This window comes from Terrapene carolina, unplaced genomic scaffold, assembly GCF_002925995.2.
Source record: "Terrapene carolina triunguis isolate 2854851 unplaced genomic scaffold, T_m_triunguis-2.0 Scaffold68, whole genome shotgun sequence".
Lineage (NCBI taxonomy): Eukaryota > Metazoa > Chordata > Testudines > Emydidae > Terrapene > Terrapene triunguis.
Genome location: NW_020664419.1, coordinates 21,854,888 through 21,876,658, shown reverse-complemented (window position 1 = coordinate 21,876,658; position 21,771 = coordinate 21,854,888). Strand labels below are relative to the sequence as shown.

Below are 21,771 nucleotides of genomic sequence, written 5' to 3'. Positions count from 1 at the left end.
AAGGCAGATCCTGGGCTGATGGCGCCAGCGCCTCATCTCTCTAACAAAATATTTCTCCTCATCATTGCCAGATGAAGCAGTATCTTCAGTACTGGATGACTTTAAGGAATTCCAGGAGCTCCTTGTGTGGACTTCAGTCATCTCAGAGAAATCTCACAAGCAGTCTGACATCCTGTCTGGATTGCCCTCCCCATTAATGAGGGCCTATTACACACAGCTGAAGTCCTGTGGCAGATGCAAGATATCATGACATCAATGGCCATATGAGTCAAGAAGAGGTATACGGGTCCCCTTTCAGGGTTTGAGTACTTCTACACTCACTACTAGCCAGGCACTACTGTCCAAATGACTTTCTAGCCTGGAACAGGGTGACACCTTTCCTCACAAAGCTCTGTCATGACAACAGAGAAGAGCATAATGAAAGAAGGTTGACTGTTGGCCAAGATGGCTTTGCAAGTGGCAATGGATACCGCAGACACTGCAGCCAGGTCTGCGGCCATCACGGTGACCGTGTGCAGAGCATTGTGGCTTCAAGCAATGGACATCCTGAGGCACAGGTCACAGTTGAGGATTTGCACTTGAAGGGCTCAGAGCTGCTGAACAAGAGGACAGACATTGCTCTGCACTTGCTAAAGGACTCCAAAGCTATCCTGCATTCTCTGGGAATTTACACCCTTCTCCGTACTGCAAGCTATACCATCCTCAGCCACAGCTGAGATAGTGCACACCATTTTACCACCCCAGATTAAACTGAATATCACTCCAAAAGGCACTTGAGATGCCACAGGAGGTGCCAACCTTCCTCCTTGGCAAAGCACACTTCTTTTACATGTCAGCGGGTTTGATGAGGCAGACTCCGCCTAGAGAACACAAACTTCAGAAGCTGCTTTGCCTCATTCCACTGGGTATTATCTGTCCTGACATCAGACAGATGGGTGTTAGAGATAATCACCCCGGCTACCTCATACAATTTGACTCTTTACCCCCCCTTCCTTTCCCCATCTCTCTTCAGGGACCCTTCAAGACTGTTATAGTCTGAATGGGCCTTGCTACTTCATTTTGGAGCAGTAGAGGAAGCTTCTCAGGAATACAAGGAAAGAGACTTCTATTTTTGGTATTTCCTCATTCCAAAGAAGAAAAAAGGGGTCTTCATCCTATCCTATCCTACACCTGAGGAGATTAAAGAAATACAAAAACTTTCTCAGGTCCAGGATGGTAACGCTTGCCTCCATCATTGCATCCCTCCAAGCTCAAGACTGGTTTGTGACTTTCAGAATGAATCATTCCACCTAGCTTTCCACTTTGCTCGCAGGAAGTATCCAAGATTCACAGTAACAACAAGGAGTCTGGTGGCACCTTAAAGACTAACAGATTTATTTGGGCATAAGCTTTCGTGGGTAAAAACCTCACTTCTTCAGATGCATAGAGTGAAAGTTAATGCCTGCATCTGTAACTTTCACTCTATGCATTTGAAGAAGTGAGGTTTTTACCCACAAAAGCTTATGTCCAAATAAATCTGTTAGTCTTTAAGGTGCCACCAGACTCCTTGTTGTTTTTGTAGATACAGACTAACACGGCTACCCCCTGATACAAGATTCACAGTGGGACCCAACCGTTATCAATACAGGTTTTTGCCCTGCAGACACTCCTCAGCATAGTGTGTGTTCACCAAATGCCTGATGGTAGTGGTGGTGCATTTAAGGAAATAGAGAATACATGGCTGCTTGTACCTGGATGACTGGCTGATTGGGGCAGATTCCAGCAAGAGACCAAGACAGCCTTGAATTGCATCTTTTCTCTGTACTGTCAACTAGGACTCCTTATGAGCCACAAGAAATCATTTTTCACACTGTCTCAGATTATAGAGTTCTTAGGAGCTTTAATCCTAACCTGCCAGAGGACAGGTTCCAGTCTCTTCAGTCAGAAGGAGGGGATGACCTTATTGTCTTTTTCCCAACAATGATGATTATTGCTGGGGTGCTCACCTGAACCACCTTCGGATGTAAAACGTGGTTTCAGGACAACTTGACACTAGAAGTGACTGTCCTGGAGCTCAGGGCCATTGGACTAATCTGCATAGCATTCCTGCCCATTCTGCAGAACTTCACAGTGCAAATCCTGACAGACAACACGTCAGCGATGCACCAAATAAACAATCAAGGAGGTGCTCGATCATCCCCTCTTTGCCAGGAAGCCATCAAGTTCTGGGCCTTTGGGGTCATCAGCTTTGAGTGACACAACTGGTGCTACACTTTCCCGGGGTCAGCAATGACATGGTGAACTCCTTGAGAAGAAATGTGGTAACCAACCATATGTGGTCTCTGCAGGAATCCATCCTAGACCCAATATTCTGTCAATGGCAGACTGTGCTCCAGAGGAGGCATGAGCCCAGGCTGTGTGCCGGGCAACTTCCTCCTCCAATGGAATCCTTCCTTACTCACTCCCTCCTTCCTCCACCACCACTGTCATAGTGCTCATTGCCAAGGCTATGATTTAGTCACGGAATCCGTGACTTCCAGGGACCTCCGTGACCTCAGCCTGTGGTGGTCGGGAGCTGCAGGGTTCTCTGCCGCCCCCAAGGGCAGGAAGCTGCAGGTACCCCCATTGCCTCTGGCGGCCCCCAGAGCTCCAAGCTGCCATGGGCAGCAGGGGAACCCACGCAGCTCATGGCTGCTATGGGCCCCTAAAGTACCCCACAGCTTCCAGCCCCCACTGGCGGTGGGGGCACCTCACAACTCCCATCTGCCGCTGGGGAACCCCCGAGCTCCCGGCCACCGTGCGCCCCTGGGGCTGTGGGCGGCGGGGAAGTCACCCTCTTCCATGAAACTGACAGATAATTACCATTAGGAACTGAACGTGGTATACCTTACTGAGTTGTCAGGAAACTGTCCTTTCTAGAGGGAGAAGTTAGCCTCCTCCTTGTTCTGGCTAAGGTATTTATTACGTGTGTGTCTGTTTTGCCTGGGTGGTTTTGCTAGCCTTCCCTTTTCACCAAACCCCAGTATCTTGGCTCCAGGAGGGTGGCTAAGCACCCTATGGCTGCTCACTGAGGGGACATAGAAGGCATTACTCTGGTGCTGTAAGTAGCATAAACTCGAGCATGAATAATCTGCAGGGTCCACTACAGGCCATGTCACAGAGCAGCTAGTCCCCAGCTCCAACTTCTTGTGCCCAGGCCTTCTCCCTAAAACATCGCCAGTTCCAGTGGGAGTTTCTGTGGGGCTCCAGAGACAAGCAGGATACCAAGGGAGGAAAAGTAACTTTTGAAGTGGTAAGAGAGTGGCCCATTACAGACAGTTGACAAGAAGGTGTGAGTAACAGGAGGTAGAAATTAGTATTGGGGAAATTAAGTTTAGGTTTTGTAATGACCCAACCACTCCCAGTCTTTATTCAGGCCTAATCTGATGGTATCTAGTTTGCAAATTAATTCCAGTTCTTGGTATCCTGCTGTTAATTGATTTATCTCGTTAAACTGACCTAACATTTGGTAAAGCAACCCCCATCCTTTCATGTATTTATACCTGCTCCTGTATTTTTTACTTCATACATCTGATGAAGTGGATTCTAGCCCATGAAAGCTTCTTATGCCCAAATAAATTTGTTAGTCTCTAAGGTGCCACAAGGACTCCTCCTTTTTTTTGCTGATACAGACTAACACGGCTACCACAAAACTTTGATATTTGTCTCACGGGAATTCACCTGCAAACTACAAAGTACAAAAAGCAAATGCGAATTAGTAGGCATGGACACCAACACAGGCTCCCAACAATGTGTGTACTATATTTTAAGTTGCTATGGCAGTCCTGGTGCTGCCTTGGTAGCATCACCTCCACTCATGAGAGCCAAAACAGAAGGAGGATCATTAATTGAGGGATACACATCAAGACTGCGGTCACGCATGGGAACCAGAAAGTGAAACTTAACCAGTCTAGTTTCACTGTCCAAGTTAAATAGAATGTAAGAAAGTAAATAGTAATAAGGAAGCTAGCATTAAAAAAAAAATCAGTTGTGTAATCGAAGATGTTAGTAAAAATAATTATTTAAAATGCGTGACACTGCCTTTCTGAATCTGACGACACAGTATAAATTGATGGTTTTGATCACTGCTAATTTTGATTGCCAGATAGAACATTCAAAGGTATGTTTATTTCTAGAAGGCTGTTCTCTGAAGCCAAGTATTTCTGCATGTTCTGCTGAGATGAATGTAATACAAAATGTTTATTATGAACCCTAGTATAGTTGGGAAGCTGGAGTACAGAAGCCTTTTTGTCAGAGGTAGTCATTTATACTTCTCTGGCAAAGACCAAGAAATGAATTTTGTCACGGACCCTCTCACTTAGAGCCTCTCACTGAAGTCAATGGAAATACTTCAGTTGATTTTAATTGTGCTTAGATTGTGCCCTTGCATCTCTCACAAGGAAAGCTATATATTGAGGTTCTCAGTTTTGCCCCTTTGTACTGACATCTTTCCTACTTGGCAGGATTATTTTTAAAGGTTTGGTGTAGTGACATCGCTACAGCCATTTAGCTAAAGAGAGCATAAGAGCTGAATTTTTATCTGGAAACAATTAGAGAAAAATATACAGTACAATAACAGGACTCTAGACGACTATGTACATATAATATATACCAGTGGTTCTCAAACTATACTGGGGTGTCAAACATATGACCCGTGGGCTAGATCTGTCCTGAATTATGTATTTTTGGCCCACTAGACACATTCAGTTCGTGTGAAATATCAGCTTTCATTTTTTAAAAAGTAAGTTTCTAGCCTTGGTAGCTGCAGAGAGAACTTTTGAAACATGAACCAACTATAAACTGAAGTCATGATGTTGGCCTGAATCTGCACAGAGCCTGAAACAATGATTCTGTCTCCTAATCTCACTGCAACATCTGCGCTAAAGCCCAGTGATAAACACTAGATAATATTAACTATTCCTTTGCTGATCACTTTAGCAGATAGAATGGAAAATGGGGAAAAGAAAAGCCTGAAAGGGTGGGAATTGGGGGTTGCTACAGGGAAGGAAGAATAGAGGGACTGACAAAGATGGAGAGAAATGGGGGAAAGAAGAGAAACAAAGGGCAGAAGTAGCAGTGGCCAAAAAGGAAGCAGATTTTCTTACTATGTGACAATAAGATACAGAGTAAATAATAAGTTTAGTTACTATGTAAATATGGTATTCTCCCATTAATTTCTGTGCAAACCGCCCACTCACATCATTGGAAGTTAATGTGTATATATAGAGGGGGATATGAAGTCTACAGTTCTATACCCTGGCTCACAGACCATAAATAAACATAGAATCCAGCCATCTTGTCCAAGTGTGTTTGCCACCCCTTCTTTATATTCCATCCCACCCACTTGGCTCAGAGCAGATGAGCTGAGACCCCATCCTTAGCACATATACTAGAAACCATATTCACATAAATCAACTAAAGCATAACCCTTCTTTGAGAGATTTCAATTAAACATGCAAGCTTGGGACAGTGTGGAGGAAGAGGGTGGGGTTAAAGGCAGATGGAGAACCTGGGTCAGCCTGGACAGGAGAGTTGTTGGCAGACAGTGGGAGCCATGAGCCTTCAGGATGGATTGAGGTGAAACCTGGAGCAATCTCATCCATTATGTTCCTGCATCCCATTACTCCCCTTGTATTTTCCCATCTTTCTCAGCTCATCCTCCCATTCCCTTGAGCCTCTGCTTCCGTCACCTCTGTGCCATCACAACCCTAAGGTGGCTGCTGCCTCCACCTCTTCTTCTTTTGCAACTCAACACAGCTGGACATTAGAATAAGAAGCATTGAAAGCAGAGAAGATATGATCAATTTGGTTAGTGTTGGTACAATGGAAGGAATCACGGCAGGGGGAACCCTCCTGATTCCTGGCAGCCTTGCTGGGAGCATGGGAAGACTGTAGTTGGAGCTGGAGCAAGCGTAAAGGAATTCTGAAAGAAAGACGCAGGCATTTTATCTTTAAAGTTGTAAACAAAGACAAGTTTCAGGTCCCACCCACAATCTGAGAGTCTGGTATACAACACATTATAATAGGTGCAGCAGCTCCTTAAGACTTAAAATTAAACTCCCTTAAAGTGAAGGTTACACAACAGTTTCCAATTAAGTCACCTGCACCTTACTGAATTGTTCAAGACTTTATGCTGAATTTTTTAGGCTTGAATTCAGCCCATAGGTAAAATAATTTTTTTTTTTAAATCTGCCCTACAAATGAAAATGAAAATGAAATAGTAGAAAATTGTAGTTGGCAAGGAAATAGTCAGGAGGAGCACCTTTCAGTGTTCCAGAAGAATCTTGGTTTGATTTGATCAATTTAAATGCCTTTGCAAATCATTAATTGAGTATACATATAGTAAGATGGTAAAGTGTTGAGCTGAGGAAGGCTTCAGTGCACAAGAGTTATGGAGCTAACTTAGCTGCCTAGTGAAAAATCTAGTCAAATGTATAGCTGCAAAAAGACAAGGACATCTTGGGCTGGAGGAATGGTCTGGACTTCAGACCATTTAAAATGTAAAAAGGTTGGTGGGAGGGCTCTCTTACACCCTGTAAGGAGTTCAAATGGTGAAGTAAGGCCTCCATAAGTAGATGATCTCCCTCTTATGCACTTTTGGACACCTGCACAAGTTATGTTGTTGGTAAACTCCTAGGATAAAATAAGTGAGTACTAAAATTCCTTAAAATTCAGTGAGGGAAAATGTGCATTTAGTTATTGCTTCATCCTCTAGATCTTTTAAGATGTGAAGAAGTTGAGGGGAGGAGTTCCCATTGTCTTTATTAGGTGTTCAGGATGCATCCTAAAGATGTGCATCTTTGAGAATCTCTTGCGGCCCTCCTAAGGTATGTGTGGTACTGGAAGTTCTGGTGCTGTCGAGCCAAATAGTTCCAGATTTTGAAATGTACATGCACCATTTGTAATCCAATAGGCCTTCAGAGTTCTGGAGAAAAACACCTTTTCAGATATTTTTTAATTTAAAAAAAACTAGGACCTTTCAGGAAAAAAAAGTTACTTAAATGATTGATTGGTTGTTCAGTTTGATCCAAACCAATTCAGATTCAAACAGGTTCTTATCACAGAAAGCATTCTAGTGCTGTGAATCCAAAATATGTCTCTTTACACCACTGAGTCCTGTACCAGAATTTTCCTTGCTTTACTAGCACTTGGAACTGGTAGGGCACAGGTAGTCAAAATTTTTTTGTCAAGGTCCAAATTTCTTTGTCAAGGTATAGTCAAGGCCCAGACTCCAGAGGAAATTAAAAAAAAATAATAATAATAATGCTAATAATAAGTAAATAAAAAGATTTTGGGGTCCATTCTAAAGCAGCTGGCAGTCTGGATTTGGCCCGCGATCTGCCTATTGACTACCCCTATGGTAGGGTCTCTGAGAAGATCAATCCACTCCCACCTTGGATACTCTTCACAAGTATGTCTAGCCATTCCCAGTCAGGCAGTGCAATAATTAAACCTTCAGTCAGTGTTGATATCGGTTTCTGTGTAAACGGTAATTAATGGGAAATTCCCAACATTATTTAATATCTCCAACACCCTAAATTGATTTAATTAGCCATAGCACCTGGGAGGCAGCATACCGTTCTTGGTTATTTATGAGTCACTGGTGTCACCACCCAGGCTGTTCTCTACTGGTGAAGATTACTTGCTGCTTCTTTCTTTCTGGTGGTTCCCTTCCACTCTCCTTGGTCACTGTTCTATCTTTGGCTTCTTAGGGCTTGTCACCCCCCTTATCACAGCAAGTTTGAGCGCTTTAAAGCGCTAGTGTGGACAGGCTCTCAGCGCTGGGAGCCGTGCTCCCAGCACTCGGAGCTATTCCCCTTGTGGAGGTGGATTACCTGGAGCTCTGGGAGAGCTCTCTCCCAGCGCTCCCGCACTCTTGCGGGAGCGCTTTGAAGTTCTAGTGTAGACATAGCCTTGGTCTACATCTACACTTGACAGGAGGGGTTCTCCTGTCACTGTAGTAGCTCCTGACATGCAGTAGCTAGGTCGATGGAACAATTCATCAACCTAGCACTGTCTACACTGGGTTTTCGGTCGGTTTATCTTCATTCCTCAGAGGTGTGGGGTTTTTTAACACGGCTGAACAACTGTAGCTGGGTCGATCTGATTTTCTAACGTAGACCAGCCCTCAGTGCCTTTGTTGAAAGTCATTTGCCCTCTGCTTTCTTCTCCTTGACTACTTGTGTGTTCACTTGCATTGTCTTTGGTGCTTTGATTTATTTGTATTATGTTAGCATCCAAAGGGTCCCAATCAGGACTGGGGATCAGCTGAACTAGGTGCTGTATGAATACCCAGTCTCTTACCTGAAGAAGAACAACTTGGTCTAATTCATATAATTTTGTTTCCTTGATTTCTACACTAGTGACTTCAAGCTTGCTTTACCTTGTTTGTTCAGAAAAGAAACCAGCTTGCATTTGATTAAAATGTAGCTCACCTAGGATGGGATTTTCAAAAGCACTAGCCACCTAAATGACTTAGAACCACAAATCATATTGACTTTTGCTGGGACTTGAATTCCCAAATCAAATAAGTACTTTTGAAAATCACACCCATTGTCTTGTCACTTGCCAGAGCTAACATTTCACAATTTGAATTACCTTGATACTATATCTATGTATCCAAATTTCTTCTCTTTTTGGGACTTAGGACACGTCTACACTGCTCCGCAGTTCAGACTACAAAGGTGTGAATAGTGGCGCACACCAAAGTGCTGCCCTGTAATCCCCTTGTGTGGGTGCTGTGGGCATGAACTAAAATGTTCCTAGATCTCATTAACTTAGTCCTCTTCAAACAGCGGCAAATTATTGAGAAGTAGGAACTTTTTAGTGCGAACCTGCAGCATCTGCACAGAAGAGTTTTACTCAGTTTAATTTTACTCAGTCCATAAAAATGTGTTGTTTTGGTAACAAGGTGATTAATATTTAATCTTTATAGTTGTCCAGTCCCTGAAAATTCATATAGGATCTGGCATTTTCAAGAATAATATGAAACCAATATCAACTAACTACTGATGCAACTTCACCTCTTTTCACAAAAGGAGAATTGTTACTTGTAATAAAACTTATATTAGATGGAAGGAGTGGACACTTATTTCTAACATAAGGGAGCAGCTAAACATGCTTGCATAACAGCGCAGTTGTCTTTGTATTGTGTTTCGGTTTCAGGTTTCAATTCACCTCTCAAATCACTCAGATTAGATTTTTGTAAAAGTGATCTTATGTAGTGAAAGAGGTTTTCTCTTTCACTGTCATTGATCTAGAGAGGGAGAGAATATATCTAACAAATTTCTAGCCCTAGAGTTTTTCAAATCTATAACTTGAGCTGAGGGTCCAGGTTGATGGATGTTTTTCAGCATACCTATCAATGCGACATTTTTGTCAATCTAAACAAGTTTCACTTCAACACTGACTTATTAAACATGACCAAAATTAATTTTTAGAATATAATTTTACTAAATGTTCAGCGGAGCAATTATTACATAAGGTGGAATGTATGTTTACAATTAACAGGGGAGCATGATTCCTATATAATAAAATACAACTTCTCTAACAGTCAGCATTGTGAGGTCCTTGGTGCTGTGATCACCTTAGCTCTGCAGTGGAGGGATCATTCCTTTCCTGAGTTTTTCTATACACTTAGATGTAACTGATTATGTATATTGTGTTCTACATGTAGAGAAGGAACTTCATATAAGTCATTTGACCTTGATTGTTACTACAAGTAATCCTTACTTTCTATGTCTATTATGATGGAAAGTTAAAAATTATATCTGACATCTGCAGTAGCCTTTGAATGTTCGTGCCACACTCTGCAAAGGCAACATATTTTCTTTGTTTTATGTGATTTCTGTTTTTTTAATGCATCCTTTACTAAAATAAAGTCTGGCAAAATTGGATCATGTTATGGATACAGCTATCTTATTGTTTACAAATGTTACTAATATAAAAACTATAAACACAAGAATTCCCTAGTACAGTAAGGCTTATTCTCTGAAAAATGCAATAAAGTATGTTAATAGAAATATTGATCTTATGACTTTATTCTATAGAAGTCAGGATTTCTACAGTCAACTTTTACCATCCCTTTGCCCTTCTACCTTTTCCCACACTCACATGGGTATGACACATAATCATATAATGTCGGACAATATTACATGCTATTACTCAAATATTTAGTTTTCAAACACAGGCTGTGGTCCTATATAAATATGTTCTACGGCAATTGTGGTAAATTATCAGATGATAAAGGTACATTAGTATGTGAAAGGTTTACCATATGACAACTAGATTTGGTCAAAGTATTTGTAACAAGAAATGTTGTTTATCAAAATATGCTCGTTTTTGAGTTTGACAGTGGAGGCAATTTTATGGACGTTTGTATTTCTTGAGTTAAAATTTGTGCAAAGATTTTTGTTCCCATTAAGATGTCTGAAAATATATTGTGACAAATGCTTGTGCTTTTAAGTTTTGAGCTGGACTGGTTTAGGTACAACTGGTTAGATAAGTTTAGCAAGGTGATTGCTCTGGTTCTTTGATTGGTTGAACCTATCCATGTTGTCAGAAGAGTTAGCAGACATGATTCCCCATTTTTTCTCTCTGAAGGAGTGGCTGTATTTCATGTGCTCTCTCTGAACTATTAAAAGTAGGGTTGGGGGCAGGGAGCAGATCTACCTTAGGGAAGCCACAGGCCAGGGGGAATACAGGAAATGCATAATTTTCTTTCTCTTTTACCTCTCCCCCTCCTAAGTTGGGGCATATCCCCAATAAATGTTCCATCTGTAGGTCTTTTCTAAAAGAACCAGAAAGCTAGGGAGGCTGACATCAGACTTTTGGATAGCTCTTTGTGGCTTGACTTGGACCTAGGCAAGCAAGACCTTCCTGTACCAGCTCAATCTGAGTTCAGAAGTGCCCTGAGCTCCAGATCAACAGCTAGCTCCCAAGTCTGTCAAATGTGATGGCCCTGGTTACAGATGTGATAGGGCAGTTAGATTCCTGAGAGAGGGGTGCCATTTAGGGGGGTCAGGAGAGGGCTTTAGCGCCCCCCTCCAGTTTTGTAGGGGAGGACTACTCACCCTAGCCCCATTTATATTCATAAATGATCTGGGAAAAGGTGTACACAGTGAGGTGGTAAAATTTGCAGATGATACAAAATTACTCAAGATAATTAAGTCTAAAGCAGACTGCGAAGAGTTACAAAGGGATCTCACAAAACTGGGTGACTGGGCAACACAATGGCAGAAGAAATTCAGTGTTGATAAATGCAAAGTAATGCGCTTGGCAAAGTATAATCCCAACTCTACATACAAAATGATGGGGTCTAAATTAGCTGAACCCGTCAATAAAGAGATCTTGGAGTCATTGTGGATAGTTCTCTGAAAACATCTGCTCAATGTGCAGTGGCAATTAAAAAGCTAACAGAATATTGGAAATTATCAGGAAAGGGATAGATAAGAGGAAGAATATTATATTGCCTCTATATAAATCCATGGTATGCCAACATATTGAAAAATGTGTGCCGACTTGGTCATCCCATATCAAAAAGATACATTGGATTTGGAAAAGGTACAGAGAAGGCAACAGAAATGATTAGTGGTATAGAGCACCTTCTGTATGAGGAGAGATTAAAAAGACTGGGACTTTTCAGCTTGGAAAAGAGATGACTAAGGGTGGATATGATAGAGGTCTATAAAATCATGAATGGTGTGGAAAAATTGAATAAGGAAATGTTATTTTCTTCTTCACATAACACAAGAACTAGGGGGTCACCAAATGAAATTAATAGGCACCAGATTTAAAACAAACAAAAAAATTTATTTCTTCACAGTCAACTTGTGGAACTCTTTGCTAGGGGATGTTGTGAAGGCCAAAACTATAACAGGGTTCCAATAAGAACTAGATAAGTTCATGGAGGATAGGTCCAGCAATGGCTATTAGCCAGGGTGGGCAGGGATCCAACACCATGTTCTGCATGTCCCTCGCCTCTGTTTATCAGAAGCTGGGAGTGGGCAACAGGGCAACTTGATGATTACCTGTTCTGTTCATTCCCCCTGGAGCACCTGGCATTGGCCACTGTTGAAAGACAGGATACTGGGCTAGATGGACCATTGGTCTTACCCAGTATGGCCATTCTGATGTTCTTATATAGAACCCAGATATATCTGCTCCCCGCTGTAACCCACTAGACCCCGCTCTCCTCCCAGAGCTGGGATAGAACCCAGGGGTCCTGACTGGGTCTCTCTCTCCACAGAGTTAGTAATAAAGTAAGAATATACATTAAAATTTTAAAGGTAACCAGTATCCCTTAAGTGACTTGCCATAAGATGTCAGAACATGTTGTTATTAGAGCTGAGTGGGTCTAATACTTATTAAATTTTCTTTCTTTTTAATAAAGGAATTAGATACAGGGCTCCTGTCAGTTAATTGCTAAGTTAGCTTCCAAAAAACTAGAGTTTTAAAGTGCCTAAGTAGCCTCAGGAATCACAGTTCAAGTTGTGTCTCCACCCCCCTACCCCCGGAATCTGAAATGGCGCCCCTGTCCTGAGAAAAAAGCTTTGGCTAGTGATAGAAAGGAGCTGTGCTCCTCTGGGAAATAGAGGGGTAGAGCCCCTTCAGCTGACCCAAGCAAAAAGATTTAAACTGCTTCACCAATCCTAGTCTGTGTGGACTTAATGGCCCGAATTGGGTGCTGTTGGAGCCCTGAGGGCGCATGGTACTTGGTATTCAACACCATCTTGGGAGGTGGGTCTAACTGCCTCTGGTACACCGCCAACAGTGACATGATCACTTTGGCACTCTCCGCTCTGATACTGTAATCTCCTGCTCTGCTTTTGTGGCACCATGTGTCTCAGTAATAAGATAATTCACAGTACTGAGAGATCTCTACATATAAGCTGAGCTAGAGTCATCATTGCTATCTTAGGTCCTGAACCTCTCCACTATGATGCTGGCTACCACCACTGCGGCGGTACTGAGTATCTCTTAGGCACCGGTCAAGCCACAATTGGAAGTGCATCCAATAATCAGTAATTTGAGGGGCAGCTGGTAGCCAGATCAGCCTTTCAGGCCACTCTAGATGCCTCCAATACCACAGTAAGATCCATGGCAATTTCTGTTGCCATGAGGAGAGCATCCTGGCTAGTCTTTAGGCATCTCAAAGGAAGTTCAGACAACAATTGAAGACCTCCTATTCGAAGGCTGTGAACTCTGGTATGAAAATGGATGACACTGCATTCATTGAAAGACTCCTAACCTGCTCATTGGCTGCTAAGAGCATACACGCTAGAGGGTTGTGCACTTCATAGCTTGTGTGGGCTGAGCTGATTGCACGCACCAGTGGCTCCTTGCATCCCTCCATTCCCCCCACAAGCTCCCTGTGTGCCATCCTCCTCTGTTTGAGAGACTCACTGTGATTCCTAATCTCCTCATGCCAGGGGTTCTTTGTGACTCCCATGTCTGCCTCCTCCCCTACCAGGGTACCCCAATCTTCCCCCCCCCCCCCGCATGCTGGAGGTTCTGTCTGTCCCCATTCCCCCCTCTGCCATTTCCCTCCATGACAGGGGCTCTCTGTGCACCCCCTTTCATACCTTCCTTCTATGCAAGGGACTCTGCGTGGCCCCCTTTCTCCTCCTCCTCCCCATACTAGGGTCCTCCAGTCCTGTCCCATCCCCCACTAGGAGCTTGTTGTGCATGCCCCCATTCCCCACTTTCCCTGACCCCTTTCCCCCCATTATTATTATTATTATTTTATTATTATTATTATTATTTGTCTGAGAGAGACATCATTCTGGGTGTCAACATGATAAACTCTAGTGGGAGGACAGGCAGAGAGGAGATGTGGTATTGTTATGCTGAGGGGCCATCAGCCAGCTGTTTGATCTACAGAGGACTGTAGAAGTGCTTGAAGCTGTGTCTATACTAACAAGATGTTATGGGGCTCCAGTTAACCCCCATTTTTCCCATCTCAGTTTTCCAATTTTTCTCAGAAGTCAAGAGTTCTGGCCACTGATGCCAAGAACTTTCCCCGAACATTTGGAATTGATTAGCTGCAGTGTTCAAAAGTTATTGTCATTGAGATGAGTGTAAGGCTTTTGCAAGCTTGGCCAACCAGCTGCCAGAAGTAATGGAAGGCTGCAGTCTTGTTCCAGACAAAGACAATGGCCAAGTGCTTTTATCCATCAAAGAAATAGCCTGATTTTTGGCAATTGTGGTGTCACAACCGGGGCATGGGTGGTCTGACCTCATAGTCAGAACAGGAGTCAGGAATCAGGCCAGGTCAGATACCAGGAGGTCAGAATCCTAGGCAAATCAGAGGACAAAACCAAGAGTCAGGTGTCAGGAGACAGTCAGAGTCAGGTTACCAGGAGATCAGTAGCAAGTAGAAGGAGCAGGTATTGAAGGAGAAACAGTCTGACGCAGGGAGATCCCAGTTGCATGGACAACTTCCTGTTCCTGTGCTGGGTTTATAAAAAAGTAGTGACTCAATCAGGACTGCCAGCATTCTGCCAATCAGATTCCAGGCCTGGTGTCCTCTGTCAGAGTTCAGCTTCTATTCTGTCATCTGCTAACAGGTCACTGGATAGCAAATTGGAACTTACTAGCCTCTAAGAGCCCTATGGACCCGAGGTCAAGACCTGTAGTCCCTGACACATGGTTATTTATGGCAAACATGGTTATTTACATTGAAAAAAGAAAATTCCTGTTCACACTAGACCACCAAACTATGCAAGCTATATCTGTGTTTAAAAATGTTTGAGACACAAGGTGAGTGAGGTATCATCTTCTATTGGACCTCACACACTTTGAGTACCTTTCCCAGACCTGAAAAAGAGCTCTGTGTAAGCTCAAAAACGTGTCTCTTTCACCAACAGAAGTTGGTCCAATAAAAGATCTCACCTCATCCACCCTGTCTCTCTAATATCCTGGGACCAACTCAGCTATACCAACACTGAAAACATTCAACGTTTGTCAAGCACATTCCCCCCTTTGGTGCCATAGGAGGCATAGGACTTTTCTGTCTCTTTCCTCTGCAACTCATTTCACCCTTTTCTCCACTTTTGCCATCTCAGTACTACAAAAACTGCTATTGGTGCAATGTACTATTAATAGTCCCCTCATTCCCCATTTTGCCTCCCCAATATTGTGTGTGGTGGAGATGCAATTGCTTCTCTGATAACTGTGACCTGGCCTGGTTTCTAATTCTATCATGTCCTTGGATAGATTCTTGGAGTATTAACTCCTTCTGTTTTTTAGTAATTTCTCACAGCTGGACTTCTACTAACGTAGGTCCCAGAACTGGGCAAGTTTTGAAGGCCTAGTATACGGGATGTATTCTGAGGCTTAAAAAAGCTTAAAGAATTTAGAACAGTGACAAAATGTAACTCTTAAATATTATCTATTCCTTTTTATTTGCCAAGTGATAAGTCTCTGTGTGTGTGTGTATCTGTTTTTTAAAGTATGTAGTGTTGTTGTAGCCGTATTGGTCTAATGAGAGACAGGGTGGATGAGGTAATATCTTTTATTGAACCAACTTCTGTTGGTGAGACACACAAGCTTTCGAGCTTACACAGAGCTCTTCTTTAGGTCTGGGAAATTCAATCAGAGTGTCACAGCTCAATACAAGGTGGAACAGTGTGTTTAGCACAAGTAGTTAACATACATTTCAAGGGATCATGCAAGGTAAAGTGGCCCATTAACACCACTCCAGACATAAGGGGGAAAGGAGGCGAGCGGGGGGGTCATTAGTGGGTTATAGATTGTTGTAATAGGCCATAAATCCAGTGCCTCTATTCAGTCCATGATTTTTAATGTCTAGCAAAGTTATGAATTGAAGCTCTCCAGCTCTCAGACTTTGAGGATGAGGACTGGTAGGTCAGATATAGAGTGACCGCTTTTTGAAAAGTGTTCACTCACAGATGATGTTTTTGTCTTTTATCATTTTCCTGTGTGAGTTCATTTGAGAGCGTAGTGACTGTCTGGTTTCACCCACATACTTGCTATTCGGATATTTAGTGCTATAGATGAGGTACACCACATGTTGTGATAGGCATGTGAAGGACATATGGAGCTTGAAAGCTGTTTTGTGGAGGGTGTTGATCGTTGTAGCAGTGGAGATATGTCTGCAGGTTTTGAATCAGTTGCTCTGGCAGGGTCTGGTGCCGCTTTGAATTAGCGTATCCTGGTGTGTTGGGAGCTTGCTTCTAATGATGAGCTTGGAGAGGCGATGCAAGAGTAAGAATAATTTTTTTTTTCCAAAACTCTTATAAACTTTATAACGAGGCTGAAACATTTCATAAATGTAATGCAATGGATGATTCTTGAGCTGAGAGCTTGTGCCAAGTTTCAGACTGGTAAGGGAATCCTTATCATGGAGTTACAAGGTTCTGACAGTGGGAATCTACGAATGGAGAATCAGTAGCAAAACCCTGGCTTTAGCATTGCTATATCTCTACTGCAATGTAAAGTGTTTGTAAGATCAATAACTTCAACCTCAGGCTAAAGCAGAAGGAATGGCCTCCAGCGTTCTTAAAATTATATAACTGTATTAGATGTGAAATTAAAATAAAATGGCCTGCCAAATTGTTCTTTTATCAACCAGTAAAACGAATAGCTGTGAACAGGAACAGGGCTTAGTATGCAATGTTGGTCCCATCTGCACTAAAACTGTAACTAGTTAAGGGGTTAAATCACAACATGGTTTATTTATAGTGTGGACAGGGCCTAACTGTGTCCCAGTAACAAGGCTAAAACCTTGGAAAGTATAAGGCTTTAGAATGGTTAAGGGGCCACGGTTAGGTTTCATCTGAACTATAACCTTTGACCATGTTGTAACCAGATCTCGTGACTTTGTAATAGCAGTATAGATTGGGGCTTTTGCTTTCCTCCACATCCTGGCCTTTAGTATCTCTTCTTGATTTATATTGTCTATCACTGAGGGGGGCCTGGTTCTGGCCAACCATAGTTGAATCAGGGTCTTTTAAAGTCCACTAACACTGCTCCTTTATTGAATCATGGAGAGACTGCTCTGCTCTGCTCCATCCCTTGCTCTCTGAGAGACTGAAAATACTCGCTCCCAGCCCTTTCAACCTGAAGAGTGATATTAGTCCTAGGCATCGAACTGTGGGCTTTCCCACAGGGCAGTGCGGAACGTGACACGATTTTTAACGAAAACATACCATTCTGGCACTACCATTATCAAGAAACAATGAAACAACTTTGGTAATATATTAATTCACCCACTGAAAAAGCTACTTGTTTGAATAAAGATAAGTTATAAGACTTGCAGACAGGTCACAAGTATATTAGAGAATTGATATTTAAACATTCATCTGCTTATCATTCTCAGCTGGTATTTTGAGTGTTTCAGAGCCATTTAATTTTTGTGGTGGTCCTGCACTAGAAGGTTTTGTTAATGTTTAATTTTAATTTAAGTAAATGGAGTTTGTCTTTTAAATGGCAAAGCAGTGCTGAATTGAAAGCTACCTTTTAAGGAACAGAAGCAGCATTTACAAGCTTTCGAATAGATCTTTCAGATGCAGTAAGTAGTGCTAAGGCACCATCATGTGACATCTTTGAATAAGTAATGGACCTGTCCTGTGGGGTAGCATGGACCACAGTTGACATTGTTGATACTCAGAGAGGCATTTGACAGTTCAGCAGTGCATTCATTGTTTGCCCAAAAGAATCTACCATTACCTACCTACGAGGCCTTTCATTTTCAGTTATTTTTTTAAACTTCAGAAAGTTCTCAGTGTTTGTTACAACAATTTTTAAAAATGGGTGAAAATGGATGCACAGTTCTCTGGGTAAATATTGAGGTTAGTGTTGGGGGTGGGAGAAGAGAGAAAAAAGCCACAAATAGAGAAAAGTAAGAGTATTAAGTAATTTAATGCTGTGGTTTATTTCATGGACTGCTCATTAACAGTATGTACACCTGCATGTGCGTGTGTGTATCTCTTCCAGTACTTTTTCTTACTTTAACTGACAGCCTCGCATTTACACTTAGACTAATTTATTATTAACATAACCGTGTCTACCTAATGTAATGTATTGGATTGTCTTAACATAAGCAATATTTTCATGTACTTGAGCAGTACAAATTTGGGTAAAAATCGGTAAAAATAGTCGCTTTTGTAAAACCTGGGAATTTTTCAGTAAAAATCAGTAAAACTGAAAACAAAGGGCCTCATTTACCTAACACTGATAGATTTAATGGAGTTTCCCAGTTGGTCAATGGAGAATGCTACTTTGGAGATCCTTGGCTCCTGAGTCCTATCTCTAATTCTTAAAAAGTAGAATCTGCTAATAGTCCACAGAGAGCCAAGCTCTTAAGCCATTAGCTGCTGCAGAACTCATGCTCCTTGTTTGCTGAAATAATAACAGAAATTAGAGATGGGAAAGACCTATAAATATTTCATTTTGTGAGTCCTTTCCCAGTGCAGGACTGTTCCTTACAACGTGTTCTTGAGTGCTTTGTTCAGTATTACATTTATTTCCAATAAGTATTTAGACAGGAGTGCTTCTTCTTGTATTCTGATTGTCAGAATAAGATGTTCTGTCCGCAGCTTAAATAAAGGATCATAGAAATTAGAGCTGGCAAAGATCTATTTTGATAACATACCACCAACACTGTCCTTACAGAGAATATTACGTAGTTTTTGTTTTTACAAATATAATACTAGTAATCCTACAGTATCTTTAATTTCTTTTAAATATACTCTTAACGCATAACTTCTAATACTTGTATATATTTTTTAACTTTCCCACAGATATGCACTTATTTGGCCATTATCCAGCTCATGACGATTTCTATCTAGTAGTGTGCAATATCTGCAATCAGGTAGTCAAGCCACAGGTTTTCCAGTCGCACTGCGGTAAGTGAAAATTTTCATTCCTGGATTACAGTGCCAGATCAGTGTATGGTTCTTATAAGAATCATTGCGTACAATCATGACAGAGGCATTGCAAAGGTAATCCTCTTGTCATCATGTCTGTTTTCAGTGCAGAACGTCACAAATGCCTGAAAGCAGCTATGAGTTTCTTATAGGGAAAGTTAAAATAATTATCCCAGAAGCTAGGCTTCTCAAATTGAACCTATTATAACAAATTAGATAATACCTGTAACTAGATACTAACTAGACCGAAACTATTTTGATGTAACCTTGAACTGGTCTCTGTCAAAGTTGGGCAGTTGGGTCACTTGTAACCAGAACACAGAAGGAAAGGTCTCAAGGATTTATATTTAGGAAGTTTGAAATGAAGGTTGATCTGTTGCAAGTTGCGTGTATACAACAAAAGCTTTAATAATACCAGGAGTTGTAGAAATGTGCAAATACTTTTTCTAAATTAGCCTGCTAATGGTAAGATTACAAAATGTATCCTTATTTTGATATCTGAAATCAGAGCTCATTTTGTTTGAAAAGCATTTTTTATTTCGCTTTAGCAAGCTGCTTTTGGGCATGTCCTGCAAATCTTCACCCCAAGTTCTAGTCTATAGTTTATTATTTGTCCATTGTTTTGATTTATACAAATAAAAGGCAGTGGCCGGGCTTGGCCAGGACACTAAGCTGATGAGCTTTCTATGAATTCCTGAAAGCTTCGTATATTTTCCTCTGAAACTTCAACTTAAGTTAGTTTTTGAGAGAGGATTGCAGAACAATGAAAAGTAGCTAATACTGAAGGAGGGATAGGTGAAAATGCATCAGAAAGCAAAACTGAAGGTAACCCAGTCAGTTTTTACTTTTTTCTGTCGCAAACAGAGTTCATAGATCATTTGTATTGTTCAGTCTTGTATGCAGGAAGCGATTCAGTAAGTGGAATTCTGCAGCAGAACTGTAGAACAGGAAATGTAAAAATACTACCTCCACTTTTGGAGGAGCACTTACTAAAAGTTAACTACAGAAATCCATCTGTGTAAGACCAACTGGAAGCAACTGAAGTCATGTTGCAGGCAGTTAGGTGCCACAGATAAGCATGGTAGGTTCTTACCAAAAGAATTGTGAAACAAAGCATAATAAATGAATCCCACATTGAGTATCTTGTGAAAAGGACAAGATCTGAAAACATGAGGATCTTGGGGCTCCAGTACCAACGTCATGTGAAAATTCAAAACCTACATGCATGGGTCACGAACGTAATTATTTTTAAAGGACCAATTCCAGGGTTGTAACTAGTAATTTTTCTTGAACGAACACACTCTCCCCCCCCCCCCCCTTGTAGCCTCCAGCCTACGTTATATTTGTATTTTCCCAAGGTAAACAGGCCTCTACACACATGGTCACTGATAACATGGATACATTAACTGTAAACACTTTATCAGTGTGTTAATAAAGGCTTGATGCAGAACAATTGTGTATGCTGCAGAATTGCCACACAAGGATAATAAAAAATTATTTGCTGTGGCATGCATGATACATGCTGGCCTTCAGCCATGACATGTTGGCCTGGAGTAAATATGAAAGATGGCCCTCTTTCTATTAAGCGAACATACATGATCCCTGTTAGAAACAAAATAAAAAAAACCCTAAAATCAATAATCTGATTTCTCCATCTGATCACTGAAGTTTCAACAGAATTATGCACAGGGCCGGCTCCAGGCACCAGCGAAGGAAGCAGGTGCTTGGGGCGGCCAATGGAAAGGGGCGGGACGTCCGGGTCTTCGGCGGCAATTCGGCAGCGGGTCCCTCAGTCCCTGTCTTCCTCTTTGAGCTGCCGCCGAAGAATGAAGTGGCACGATTGAGCTGCCGCTGAAGTGCCGCCGATTGGCTTTCTCTTTTTTTTTTTCCCCCCCCCGCTTCGCCACTTGGGGCGGAAAAACGCTGGAGCCGGCCCTGATTATGCAGCAGCAGTTTCTGAAAGGAATTGAGTGTAAATGGCATAAATCCAGTGTTAGCCTGCATGTCGGAGAAAACTGACCAGATTAAAAAGATTTTTTTGCCAAGAAAGTAGTAGAGTCCTGTGGTTTCCCCATCAAGATGTGAGTTACATATATGAAAAAATGGTATTTGTTCTTAGGGACATGGGTGCAGCAAACTGTATGAGGAAATCTAGTAGAGTAAACAAGGGAGGAATCTAATAATGACAAAAATACTTTAAAATCAAAAGCTACATTCAGATCCTTAGAGTTAGTACAGGGGATATTTAAGCATATGATACTACCATAACAGAAACTATGTCCTATGCTCCTCAGCAAAAAGGAAAACATTTGTCATTGAATGGCAAGATGCACCGGATTTTATTCATGTCTGAAGGGTATCTGTCACATGGAAATACAGCATGGTGAATTCAGTAACAAGGAAAGTAAACTATGACAGGTAAATTGTAAAATGGAAATTAGGAGGGTCAAGAGGGAATTTTAACAGCTAATAGCCAAAGCTAATCAGCAAACAACAAGGAATTCTTCAAGTATGTCAGAAACAGGAAGCCTCCAAGAAGGTCAGTAGATCTGCTAGACTACCATGGAGTAAAAGAGAGAAACCCTGTGTAGTTAAGGACATTGCTGAGAAGCTAATTAGTTTTTGTCTCTGTAGTCACTGTAGAGGAATTTTGAATACCTACCCAGCCCTATTCTTTGTGGATAAAGATGAGTCACTGTAAGAAACTGAGCGGACAAAAAGTGCTGGAACAAAATGATCATTTAAAAAGCAACAAGTCACTAAGGCCAGAATTCTGAAGGAACTTAAGAATGGAATGGCTGAGCTGGTAACAAAACAAGTATATATAATTAAAATCACGTACTATACTCGAAGACAGAAAGTT

The 21,771-nt window shown here is 41.7% G+C and overlaps 1 protein-coding gene across 3 annotated transcripts in view; it reads left to right on the top strand.

The window, feature by feature from the left end:
* ATXN7L1 (ataxin 7 like 1) overlaps positions 1 to 21,771 on the top strand; it is a 188,678-nt gene that overhangs the window by 45,311 nt on the left and 121,596 nt on the right. For 2 of the 3 annotated variants that reach the window (XR_003369658.1, XM_024208509.3), the window contains exon 3: positions 18,783 to 18,887. The exons of the other annotated variant lie outside the window; for it this stretch is intronic. Coding sequence is in view for 1 of the 2 variants with exons in the window: in XM_024208509.3 (XP_024064277.2) it covers positions 18,783 to 18,887 (105 nt within the window). In the remaining variant the exon portion in view is untranslated. The remainder of the gene's footprint in view (positions 1 to 18,782; positions 18,888 to 21,771) is intronic. 3 annotated transcript variants of the gene reach the window in all.